The 13440-nt window shown below is 41.1% G+C and overlaps 1 protein-coding gene across 1 annotated transcript in view; it reads right to left on the reverse strand.

Annotated features, from left to right (window-relative positions):
- Positions 1-13440, reverse strand: part of MYO16 (myosin XVI) — a 419267-nt gene that overhangs the window by 21917 nt on the left and 383910 nt on the right. The window contains exon 32 of the mRNA XM_057707440.1: positions 9938-10096. Within this exon, the coding sequence (XP_057563423.1) occupies positions 9938-10096 (159 nt within the window). The remainder of the gene's footprint in view (positions 1-9937; positions 10097-13440) is intronic.

Genomic DNA, 13440 nt, shown 5'->3' on the forward strand with positions numbered 1-13440 from the left:
GGTGGTGTTGACTCTGAAGGTCGCAGGAGGTAGATGAGAGAGCCCGGTTACGGCAAACGTGCCACAGGGGTGTCAACCCCAGCAGAGCAGAGGAACAGCCAGAAGCACTAAGGTGCAAAGGAGGTTAGAAAAGGCAGGTTTTCTTTTTTTTGGTCAACAAAACCTTTTACTTTGTTGCCATTTTAGAAGCAGTACTTTTTAAAAGCAAATAATCTAAAAATGACACCAAAGGCACACACCATGAAGGAAAAGAAAATGTATTAATACCTCTATTTGAACCTTAAAAATAAATGTTAAAAATATAAAAAAAATGCAAATTAAAAAGAACAACGTAGAACATTTAAATAGGTCAAATAAAAGGCTCTATTATTCTTAAAACCTCCTACAAATTTAAAAATAAAGGACCTACTCTCAAATTTTAAAATATGGGCAAAGACTACGTATAGAAAATTAGAGACTATAAATGACCACTAAAGAATAAACAAGTTCATTTTCAGTAAGTATTTGAAGAAATGCACGTAAAACTAGAATAATTAACCCATCTTGTCTATCACGATGACAAATATTTCAAGACTTTTTGTTACAGAAATTTCATACACATATGAAAGCACAGAGAATATGGAGTGCCCTCCACAGACCCCTCACCAAACTTCGGGATTTTCAGTGTTTCCATCTTGTTTCATCTGCTTCTCATTATCTTTTTTAAAAAATTACACAAATTATGTTATTTCACCTGTAAATTCTTGAGCATGTGCCCCCCAAGTAGCTAAGGGGGGGCTGTTAAGCAAAGGCACCAGAAGAGCCCCCAAGCCTTGGGGCGGAGAATCCCACCGTGCTTTCCCACAGGGCTGAAGACTCCTGATCTCTGCCTGGGGGCCGGGAAGGGGCAGCATTTCAGTTTCTTCCCAAGCCCTTTATTTGTTGATTTCCATCGGAAGTCGGGTCTCCATCACAGAACCACTGCTCATGCACTCTTACACACCTGCTCCAGCTTTCTCAGTGCACAGCCCTCTCCCAGACCAGACTCTGGGTTTGATAACTCCTAGCAAACACAGCTGTACGTCCCTCCCTCCACATGCTCTTTCTACAGCAGCCACAGTGCGCTTCCCTTCCCTTGAATGCTACCCACACACCCCGACTTCCGTGCATCCCAGAGCCTCTGGATGGTAATTTCTCTCATTCCTCTGAACACCACTGTAGACCATCAACATGATCTGCATGTTTGACTATACGCACGTGTGTCTTTGGGTCTATGTGTAAATAAGGCATAAGGCACTGATTCCAGCCTTATAATATAGCCTGTGTGGTCTTAGGGGAATTAATTCATTACCTTATACATCATTGTCATGCAAATAATTTTTGTTTTTATTGGATACATCCTCAGGGATCTTCTAGCTCTAAAATATCTAAGCTCTTATGACATCTGTGTAGAGGTGATGTTTATTGAGCACTAATTTCTGCTGGCATCATCGTATTAAATCCTCATAACAATCCCACAAGGCAGGTCCTAACTGTCCCCATTTTTGAGCTGAGAAAACTGAGAACTGGAGAGGTTAGGCGATTTGCTCAGGGTCATGGAGTTAGTGTGCGTGAGCGCTTGGGTCTGAACCCAGGCAGAGAGGGACCATGCAACACTGCGGAGAAACGGCAGGGTCAGCGGATCACCCAGCCATTTTCAGCCTGGTTTCTCAACAACAGTGGAGGAAACTCAGCGAAATGATGTCCAAATTAGAAATTATTTAGCATGGCTTCAAAATGTCTTAAATGAAATGGAAGAGTGGGGCAGGACTTTCTGAATGCCTGAGGGGCTTGCTTTCTTTACAAAGCTACCTTCTGCTGCTCAAAGTAGATAACTGCACAACATTCCAGATTGTCAAGTGAAGGCTGGCTTGCTCTGGTGGTTAGGCTCTGAATCAGAAAGCTGTATGAGTTCCAAAGAATCCATACAATTCCCATAAACAAGGTGATGCTGTAAAACCTATATTTGAATATATTTCATGGACGCCAACCAAAGGCTCCTTTCCTAGGGGTCTGGATCTACCTTGAACATGGGTGAAAAAAGCCATTCTCCCATGTTCCCAGAGTCAGTGTGGTTTGGTGCTACTGTGGCACTAGGTTCAATATGGCCTTGGAGTCTAGGCAAAGACTGTAGAGCTTCTGGTCTTGTAAGTGGTCTCAGCCAGTACTTCATCACCGTACATTATCCTTAAAACGCACTGAGGATAAACACACCACAAATAAAAAAAAGACAATCTTCGGAGAATGGTAAATGTAAAATCAAATGTAATGACTGTGTCTTTTAATTGCCATTTTTTTTCGGATGCCCAACAATAAAATGTGTAGTCATCAAGCAGCAAGAAAGAAAATCACACTGAACATAAAATGGCCTAGATAGAATTTGTTATATCTTATTTCCCCACAAAATAAACATCTTTAGATTCACAATATTTTGTTTGATATAACTATAACGTTCCAGCACTAAAAACTGTTCTCTAATCTAATGATAAATAACCACAAGTCCAGGGAATAATTAAGTATACAAAAAAAGATCCAAGTCTGTGTTCACATCAGTAAAAGGATGGCAATTAAAGTAAGTGATAGCTATAATTACCCACACATAACTATATTTCAGCAAATGAACACACAGATAATTATTTCTGGGAAGCAGAGGTAGCATGCAGATTCTGGCATTCGAGAGAAACCGTTTCCTTGAAAATAAGACTATTTCTGATTCAATTAAAGCTTCAAGTTATTTTAAACATTCATTCCCATCTCATGCCTTTTTTTAGAAAGCATATTGACTATACACCATGAATTGTGAACCAGTATTACTATCTGATTTGAGTTATAATGACCATGTATATATCACATGCTGTAGATGTATAATATTTGGTCAGTTTATATCACAGGGACTAGGAGAGATTTTCTGACTCTACCTGGCAGCGGCATAGGACTTACCGGTTCCTATCAAATGTGCAACATTGTTTCAATCAGTAAATGTTGTTACTGAGTGCCTGCCTGAGTACCAAGAGCCTTGTGCCAGATATTTTTAAATAGTTACGGGAAGGTTTCAGGAACCCAGAAGCTCACGGTGTCTACGCAGGTAGGTCAACATAAACATGCCACATTGCTTTGAAAGGCTGAAATCCCAGTTGAAATAATTGTCCTTTTGTGCACATAACGAGATTTTTTCAAGTGATCTTAAATGAACAGCAACACAGAACTGGCTTTATTTTAAAATCTGGTCTCTATACGCATTTAAGGGATAAAGTACACATCTCTGTTCCAGGGTTTGAACATATACTATCAGTTACACACGGAAGTTTAGAAGCCTGATATTCCTAAATATTTACTTTTATATGATTAATTTCAGGCAACGTATTCCACAAAAATTTTTATTTGGTCTAGAGGGTTTTTGTTTGTTTGTTCTATTGGTTTTGGGGGTTATTTTGATTTTTAGAGTAAGATGCAGAGTTTTTTGTATTAAGTTTTCTAGGACCATTTCCCAAGCCATAGCTTTTGGCTTTTGGCTCAAAACACAGACAAATTAAATATTTTGGTAAAGGGGAGTGCCTATTTTCTCCTTCCTTATGGTAGAGTAAGCATCACGCAAGGTGAGCAGGGGGAAAGGCAGGGAGTGAAAATTTAGTAAAAACGAGAGGATATGTGGTTATCTTTTTAAATGTTTGTGTGTTCAGTTTTTTTTTTTTTTCATTTTTTTCATTTAATCCTTTTTTTTAAAATTTTATTTATTTATTTACTATTTTTGGGGGGGTACACCAAGTTGTGTATTCAGTTTTGATCATCTAATACACTTTAAATTCCCTTTTTGTTTGGCAGCTATCCTTAAATACTCCAAGATTGAAAATAAAAAAGTGACTTAATTACCTTCTTACTGGATATGTGCAACCTTCGTGAAATGTTCTATCATCACACACTTGTTGACTATTGCTATCATTCAAATTCCATTTTTATTATTTTAGGAATATTTAATTTCAATATAAGGGTATACTTTTGTTTTTGGTATCCTTTTTGTAAAGGGTTATCATCACAGATTTCAGAAAGCATGGGTTTTAAAAGAAAGATTATATCTATATTTCCATCTAAACACACACACAGAAATCTGAACACGACACAGCATGGAAAGTTTTACAAAATGCCTATTTTGATCAAGTTGGAGTAATTCAGCATAAACACTCAGTGTTATTTTAAGGGTAGAAAATTGAGAGATAATTTTAATATGCAGTAAGTAGGGCCTGGTTACTCTAAATCATGGTAGCCCTATCTGATGAGATGCTCTGTGTCCTGTACAATGCGCAGCCAACTGTAAACAAGGAAGCTGTGCATTTGTTGACCTAGAGATATGACTACATGAGATTTCTAAGGGAAAAAAAGGAGATTGTTAAAACCACATGTAGAGTATATATAACTCAAGCTTTAAAAAAACAAAACCAAATAACTTATACAAACACACACATATATTTGTATGAAAAAAAACAGAATTCTACACAGTGGAATATTAGACATGCTTTGGGTATTTCTAGGTAATACAAGGAATGGTAGTTTTAACTCATTGTCTATTCTTCCCTGTATTTTCCAAATTGTCACATAAAACATGTATAGTTTTTATAGCCTGCATACAATGAAAACACCATATGAATAGTAATATATTGTTTAAGAAGGCTGCTCAAGTCAGAGGGGAGGAAACTTAGGAAAGACCCATGCTGTGGGCCCCTGGGAACCGGTAGAGTCTCTGTCTGCTCTTGGCCGTAATACATGTTTGGTCACTGCAGCTCCTTTCCCTAGAAATCTTTATTGCTGGTATAAAAATCTTTCTGTATCTTCCCAGTGTTGTTTCCTCCCATTGCACCAAAAAGCCTCCGTCTTACAAGACAAATATTTCCAATCGTTATATGTAATCCCTGCTTAATATGAGGGGAGGGCGTGGCATTCAGAAACAAATCTTTTTCTGGGTGTCAACAGAACATTCCTGCATTACCCCGGGGTCCTTGATGCTAAGCTTGAACAAGCCCTACCCCAATCAACTACCCACCCCATGACTCCTCCCAAGTAAAGGAGACTTGTGATGAGAATCACCTGGCTAAATTTTATCCAAGACCCATTCACCCCCTCCTGCTGGGCAGGTCAGCAGTGAACAGGCAGGCAATTTGCTCAGAAGAAAAACTGCCTCCCCGACCTCACTTGCGCTTGGAGGGAAGCCAGAGAACCACATCCTGGCTACCTAACAGCCATTCTGAAATATCCTCCCTCCCTCATCTCTCTTTCTCTCCCAATTTTTAAAAATTAATTAATTAATTTATTTTTGGCTGCGTTGGGTCTTTGTTGCTGCACGCGGGCTTTCTCTAGTTGCTGAGTGGGGGCTACTCTTCGTTGGGGTGTGGGGGCTTCTCATTGCAGTGGCTTCTCTTGTTTCGAAGTACGGGCTTTAGGGAGCCTGGGCTTCAGTAGTTGTGGCAAGCTGGCTCAGTAGTTGTGACTCACGTGCCCTAGAGTGCAGGCTCAGTAGTTGTGATGCACGGGCTTAGTTGCTCCACGGCGTGTGGGATCTTCCCCGGCCAGGGATCAAACCTGTGTCCCCTACATTGGCAGGTGGATTCTTAACCACTCTGCTACCAGGGAAGCCCCATCCTTAGAATTTTGAGAGAACTTATCAGACAAGTCATTTGGGCCTAAGGTTTTCCTTGTAGGAAAGTATTCATTTACAAATACCATAATTTAATATTTACATTACTATTTAGCTTTCCTATTTCTTTTCTCCATTTTGCTTAGTTGTAATTTTTTTTTTTATTTTTTGAGAAAGGTGTTTAAATTCACAAATTTATTTTGACATAAAATTGTTCCTTATATAATTATCATCATTTTTTAAATTTCTGCAAGATCTGTGCTGGGTCCCCTTTTCATCCCAGAATTGACTATTTGTGTCCACTTTATTTCTCTATCACCCTTGAAAGAGAATTCTCAATTTTATTAATGTTTCAAAAAATTTTAAAGACTTAACATTTATTGCTTGTTTGATTTTTCAGTAACTTAAGTTCTTATCTTTCTTGAATCTATTGATTACTCAGAGATGTAATTTTTAACTTCCAAACAGAAGAGAACTGTTGTTGCTGTCGTTTTAACATTTGCAAGCTAAATCTCTTCCTTTTCTACCCCTTCACATTTAAATTTTCAGCATCCTCACGTTTTACATGTTTTTCAGAAATTTTAGCCTTTAAAATACTGTATTAATTAATCTTTAATGTGAACTTACACTAAATAACAGCCTTGTAAAGTTTAATGGAATTGAATGGAGTTTAATTATTTTCATGTGTGCTTTTTTGTCTACCACCTGAGACCCTTCTATTTGTCTTACCTTTCAGATATTCCTGTTTTACCCCTTTTTGCTATCTTTTGGGTTGTTTGACTTTCTATTATTCTATTTTCCTCTATTAGTTTGGAAATTATACATCTCACTACTACTCTTTCAGTGGTTACTTTTGAAACTATAACCTATTAATTTGATTTATCAATGTATAATAGTAAATATTATTTTCAACCCCTCCTAACTTTAGTTTTTTATTGTTCATTTTTCCTTCTTTTATCTGAGCATTCTGGGTCTGCCCATGTTTTATCCTTTCAGTTTTGTTTTTCCTAAAAATACCTTTAACTTCCCTTCATTCTTACAGAAGTATTTTTACTGTTTAAAATTCTAGATTGGCAGTTATTTTATTTGAGCATGTTAAATAAGTTATTTCATTGTCTTTGGATTTCCACTGCTTCTTTAAAGGTAATTTGTCTTTTTTTTTTTTTTTAACCTCTGGCTGTTTTTAAGATTCACACTTGGTTACCAGTGTTTCACTATGATATGCCTAAGAGTAGTTTTCTTTGTATTTATTCTACTCAGGCTTTTTTTTTTTAAACAAAAGTGACATTTACAGACAGAAAGGTTCACCTTTATCATATGTTCCTGCCTATAAATGTATAAGAACACAGGCATTCCTGTTTGTCAGTACCACCACAGGCCCCACTGCAGCCTGCTGTGGTCTAAATGTCTGTGTCCTCCAAACACTCACATGCTGAAGTTCTAACCCCCAGTGTGGTGGTATTAGGGGGTGGGGCCTTTGGGAGGTGATTGGGTCATGTGGGTGGAGCCCCCAGCAATGGGATTAGTGCCCTTATAAGAGGTACCCCAGAGAGCTAGCTCCTTCCTTCCACCACATGAGGACAAGCAAGAAGCTGGCCATCTGCAACACGCACGAAGGCTGTCATCTGTGCCATCACCCTGACCTTGGACTGCAGCCTCCAGAACTGTGGCCAACAAATCACCGCTCTTATAGGCCACCCAGCCTGTGACATTGTGTTACAGCAGCCCAGCCTCAGCCCCTGCACCCAGCCTCTGGCAACCACCCATCTCTTACTGTATGCATTTGCAGTGCATCCACTGTCATGTGAAAGAGTGATTCGTCCTTTTTTACTGCATAGTTGATCCATGTGCTGGTCAGCCTGTGATGTGGTCCCTGATGGGCCCACCCGGAGGCTCTCACACCTCATGCAACCCCTTCCCACGAGTTGACTGCATGTTTGGCCCGAATCCAACGAGCTGGACGTGGCCAGAGCACTGGCCGTCCCCTGCAAAAGCAGCCATGCAGCATGTGTGGCTTCCACCCTGGGCTCCGTGGACAGCTTGCTCTGGAGGACACTTGCTCTGGGGGAAGCCAGCCGCCCTGCAGTGAGGCCCCCTGCAGAGATGCTCCTGTGAGTGGTGCTGAAATCACACCATCCCTCCAGACAGCCTCGGGATGACTACAGTTTTGGCTGACAGCTGATCACTTTCTCGTGAGGGACCCTGACCCAAAGGCACTCAGCTCAGCCACATCCAGATCCCCGACCCACAGAAACTACAAAACAACAGCCTCTACATCCTGGGGGGTAATTGTTACACAGCAAAAGTAAAGAATACGGTTCAGTCACCAGCTGAAGGACATGAGTTATTTCCAGTGTTAGGCAATGATGAGTCATGGCAGGATACACATTTGCAAACAGGTGTTAGTGTGGACGCTGATCCACACATTTCTCTTCAGTAAACACCCAGGAGTGGGGCTGCCGGGTCACATGGAAAGTGTATAAGAAACTGCCAAGTTAGACCTGTTTCTTAGTGTCCTCTCATCAGTGTTGGAAGATTCTCTCCCATCTGTCACCACATCTTTTCTTTCACCGGTGGATGCTCTCATCTTTCCCCAGAATTTCAGTATCCTTTCTCACCATATCCTTTAGATCTCTAAACCATTTTTTCTGGAATTTAAGTTATAAACCATTTTCTGGAATTTCCACTCTTCTGCTTCTTTGTGTGTCTTTCTGGATATTTTCTGATTTATCTTCCACTTCCCTAAGATTTTTTTTTTTTAATGGCTGCATCTAATTAACTTTAAACTCGTCCTTTATTGTACTTAATTTTATGACTGCATTTTTCAATTCCAGAATTTCCATCTGACATGTTTTTATGGTTTCTGACTTCTGCTGAGGTTCTCATTCTTTTATCTCCTTAGGCATAGTAAACATACTTATTTTAAAGGATATGCTTTTGAACTCCAGTCTTGTGAGCCTCCATGCACACACTGCAATGGGTTGCTATTTCTGCTCGCAATTTTCATCTTATCTTGTGTCCTCACATGCCTGGTTTTCTTTGATTGTGTGTTGAATTTTGCACTTGAAATATGGTCTGTAAGAAACTTCTGAAGCCTGCGATGCTGTAATTGTCCTTTGGGATAGAGTTATACTTTTCTTTCTCCCAGGTGCCTGTGGGCCCTGTCAGTCTCCGAGGACCTCAGTCCCGCCTGAGGGATTGAGAGGATTCACAGCTGAGCTGGGGTTCCTAGTTGTTCTTCTTCTGGCTCTTAGGCTGGACCCCTCAAGGCCTTACCCCAGGCCTTAGGAGGTGCGGGGCTCACCCTGCCCCACGGTCCCCACAGTCCTGGGAGGCACAGCCTGGAGTCTCAGATACCTCCACGGGACTCGGTGAATGTCCCCCGTGTCCTTCAGAGGAAAGCCTAGAAATATAGGCCTCCTCGCTAGGCCTTCATTGCATCCCATACCCACCTCCTCAGTCTCTTCAAGAAAAGATTGGTCTGAATTTTCCCTTCAGACCATACTAGAAGCCCTGGGCTTCTTCTAGTGTGGGAGGAATAAGCTGTTTACTTAAGCCACTACGAGACAGGTTTTGGATACACACAGTCAAGCCAGTTTCTACAGGATACGTTCACTGATATACTCACATCAAGCACCTAAAGCCAGTATGGTGTTTACCATTCCTTCAACAGTATTTTCCTTCACACTTTTTGAGGTAGGAAAAGAAAAAGGGGGGGGGGGTGGAGGGATTATTAGGAGGTTGGGATTAAAATATACACACTGCTATATATAAAATATATAGATAACCAACAGGGACCTATTGTATAGCACAGGGAACTATACTCAATTGCTTGTAATAATCTGTAAGGGAAAGAATCTGAAAAAAGAAAGTATACATAGATCACTTTGCTGTACACCTGAAACTAATAAAACACTGTAAATCAACTATATTGCAATACAAATTAAAAATAAAGATAAATGTTTAAAAGAAAATGAAAAGATTTTTTTTTCATTGCAAGTATTTTTAGAGCATCTGTCTCCTTCTGCTCAGTACGTCTCATTTTATTATGGCTTCCGCAGACCAAACACTCATCAAAAATCTCTGAAAAGTCAACTAATACTGAATTAAGTTGATTCTTTAACTGAAAAGTAATAAGTTGACAATACACCCTACAGTGACATTTCGTACTTTATATCCTCTTACGGTTTTGCAGCCTAGTTCATATCTACCTTTTTAAGTCCATTCTCCCTAGAAAGTTGATACTGCTTAAAACATGTAACTATTTACTTCTGGGTTTACAGAAGTGCTCACCATTTGAGACGGAATTTCCATTTTCAGCAGTGATGGTGCTGGAGAGTGAATTAGATAATTGAATCCCACGGTTATTTGCATTTCTGTCTTGGGTCTCCGATGCAATTTCTGATGTACCAAGATCCTCTTGGCTAGTAAGGTTCATGTTAGTTTCAAAACCTAAAACAAATTGTAGAAAAAGTTATTGTTTTCTGGTAAAAGGTACTGAATCATTTGAATCAAATAGTGGAAGGAAATAAAACGTATCAAGTCAAACACGAATTACACTTGCACTAGTAAATTAATGCTCACCCCTAATTAAGTTTGTGGCCTACAAAATAGCCACCAAATTTTGCCATAACAGTGTCAAACATCATGGGATGTGTTAAAGGGTGGTAATGGATTTCATAATTTGTTTTAAAACACGTCTATGCAGAATTTTTGATGTCATACGTCTAATAATTTGTCATCATAGAACTGACTCTCTTGAGAAGGTTATCTCCTAAAAGAAGCGTGACGACAGACTCGTGTTTCAGAAGTTTTCTGAGTGTTAAGATTTTGTCGAGCAAGTCGAGCGAGGCAACCTCATAGTTTTGAAGAAAAAAATAAGAGATATATTTTCAACATTGTTACAAAGTTTGTGGCTATCCACTTGGGAATACCCAACTTCAAAACCCTACTTCTGCCTTCTTCACAGTAACAACATTACCTAAAGGTTTAAGGCAGGGCCTGTGCTGAGTTCTCTGAGATGCGGCAGCACAGAAGCCACTGTCCAACTCAGGCTGTAGAGCCAAAAAACAGGGCTCCACCCTCCGGGGAATTTCGGGTCAACATCAGGGGTTTGCCATGTTGTTTTGCTCCGTCTGTATCAGAGATTCTGGTATCTCTTGGACCGTTCTGAAGTTTTAGGCTAACACATTATTTAAAAAGGATAAGAAATGTAACATGCTTTACAGACGGAGGAAGTTTATCCACTGTGATGCCAAGGGAGGCAGGGAGGAAGCAGGGGACCAGCCCCCCAGAGCTTGTCTCCTGAGGCTGGGCTTGACGGGATCCTAGCTCTCCCTCCTGGAGGCTGTGTCTCCCTCTGCCCTTGAGACGTGCACTCAGATAGCACCCTGAGCCTTTACCCAGATGCTCCATTTCTGTGCTTGGGATAAGCATTCCCTCTGCCTGGCTTGCCCTCTCCCAGCTCAGCACCTCCCCCTCCCCACGGGCGGGGGTCCTGCTCAGAGCATCCTCCCCGCAGCACAGCTCGGGGAGGTGAGCATGGCCTGCTGTGCCCAGACGGGAGGGAGTGCCGAGGCTGGAGAAGGAAGTGCTGGACAGACAGACAGAATGAGGGTGACGTGAGCAGGGCTTTGACAACCAGGCCGATGAGTGTATATTGTCACGACCCAGGGAGTAGCTCCTGACTCCTTGCATTTAAAAAACAAGAGAAAAGGCTTTGGCCAGGCCAACCTGAGGTCGGGGGATCGCCACCATCTTAGCTCATGACAACCAGAGACTATTGGACAGGCTGGAACGGAAAGAATATCTATTCTATTTGGTCAACTCTATGTTGCCTTTTTTTTTTTTATAATCTTCTGAAAATTAGTAAAACAAGTTTGGTTTTAAAGTTGTCTCAAGACACAGACATTGACCTGCTTTTATTTCTCTTCAAGCTATTTTTTTTTCCAATCTTTAATACAGCTGCTTATTGAGCGCTTACTCTGGCCAGACTCTCTGGAGGAGCTGGAGGTAGAGGAATGAGCAGACAGGTTGCTTGGAGCTCCCCCTGCCTCCAGGGCAGTGGGACTGTGACTGACAACAAACAAGCAAAGAAGCAAGCAAGCAGATGATGGACCACGGTGGGCGCCCAGCTGGGTGGCAGCGGGGCTGGGCCGGCCCGGTTCTTGGGCAGTGGGTCAGGGAACCTTCTCCAGCGAGTCTTGCTTCGGGTCAGGGTGAGAAGCAGGGCGTAGTACCTGGGTAGCAGGGACAGGCTCTTAGGTCTGGTGGTGCAGGACTCAGTCCCCTGACACACCGTGTGGGCTCCTGGTGTGAACATGTGATGTCAGCTTCCCCGAGAATGGGTTTCTAGCTCATAAAAAACTGATGTATTTAAATTATAGTCGAACACTCCATTTTCTTTAAAGTGTACAATTTGGCATTTTTTTTCTTATTAGTAATGTATACATGGCAATCCGAATGGCCCAATTCATTCCACCCCAAACCCCCCCTCCCCCAGCTTTCCCCCCTTGGTGTCCATATGTTTGTTCTTTGCATCTGTGTCTCTATTTCTGCCTTGCAAACCAATTGATCTGTACCATTTTTCTAGATTCCGCATATATGCATTAATATGCAATATTTGTTTTTCTCTTTCTGACTCACTTCACTCTGTATGACAGTCTCTAGGTCCATCCATGTCTCTACAAATTTTGTTCCTTTTTACAGCTGAGTAATATCCCATTGTGCATATGTGCCACATCTTCTTTATCCATTCATCTGTTGATGGATGTTTAGGTTGCTTCCATGTCCTGGCTATTGTAAATAGCGCTGCAATGAATATTGGGATGTATGTGTCTTTTTGAATTATGGTGTTCTCTGGGTATATGCCCAGCAGTGGGATTGCTGGGTCATATGGTAACTCTCTTTTTAGTTTTTCAAGGAACTTCCATACTGTTCTCCACAGTGGCTGTATCAATTTACATTCCACCAACAGTGCAAGAGCGTTCCCTTTTCTCCACACCCTCTCCAGCATTTACTGTTTGTAGATTTTCTGATGATGCCCATTCTGACCGGTGTGAGGTGATACCTCATTGTCGTTTTGATTTGCATTTCTCTAATAATTAGTGATGTTGAGCAGCTTTTCATGTGCCTCTTGGCCATCCGTATGTCTTCTTCGGAGAAATGCCTTTTTAGGTCTTTGAACCTTCCATTTTTGATATTAAAGTTTAAAAAAAAAACATTTTCATATTTCCAATAAGCAGGTTCAATTGTAGCCAAGAAATGTTTTAAAATGTGTCATACAACTTAGGCTGTGATCCTATGTTATCCACTAAAATTTTATGTTTTTATCATAAAAACGCTTGTCTGTCTACTCAAGGATGACTCTGGATTGGAATAAGGGCGTTTGTCCTTCTTAAGACATAAGGATAAGTGGTCAACCTGATGACAATTGTTCACAGAGTTCTTACCATAACTACCACCTCCTGTGTGTTTGTTATGTGCTAATCCCCTGCCAGAGGTGGGACTTGACTTTGTTCTCCTTTTCATAACAATTCTGTAGTGTTGTCACTCCCTCGCCTATTTTCGAGATGAGGTCATTGAGGCTTGAGGAGGTGAACCTACCTGCAGACATTTCACAACGTGTTGGCGCTGCCGCCGGGTTTAGACCGAGGCGTGCAGGGCACTGCTGTCCACCCACACTCATCCCTTACGTCAAGTCAAGCCATTCCTCCTTATTTCATTTGCTGATGTAAAGGATAAGGCAGCTTCTTTTCTGTGCCTTAATTTATCGTCCATGCCTCGGTGGTAATGAA

This window comes from Hippopotamus amphibius, chromosome 14, assembly GCF_030028045.1.
Source record: "Hippopotamus amphibius kiboko isolate mHipAmp2 chromosome 14, mHipAmp2.hap2, whole genome shotgun sequence".
In the NCBI taxonomy this organism is placed as follows: domain Eukaryota; kingdom Metazoa; phylum Chordata; class Mammalia; order Artiodactyla; family Hippopotamidae; genus Hippopotamus; species Hippopotamus amphibius.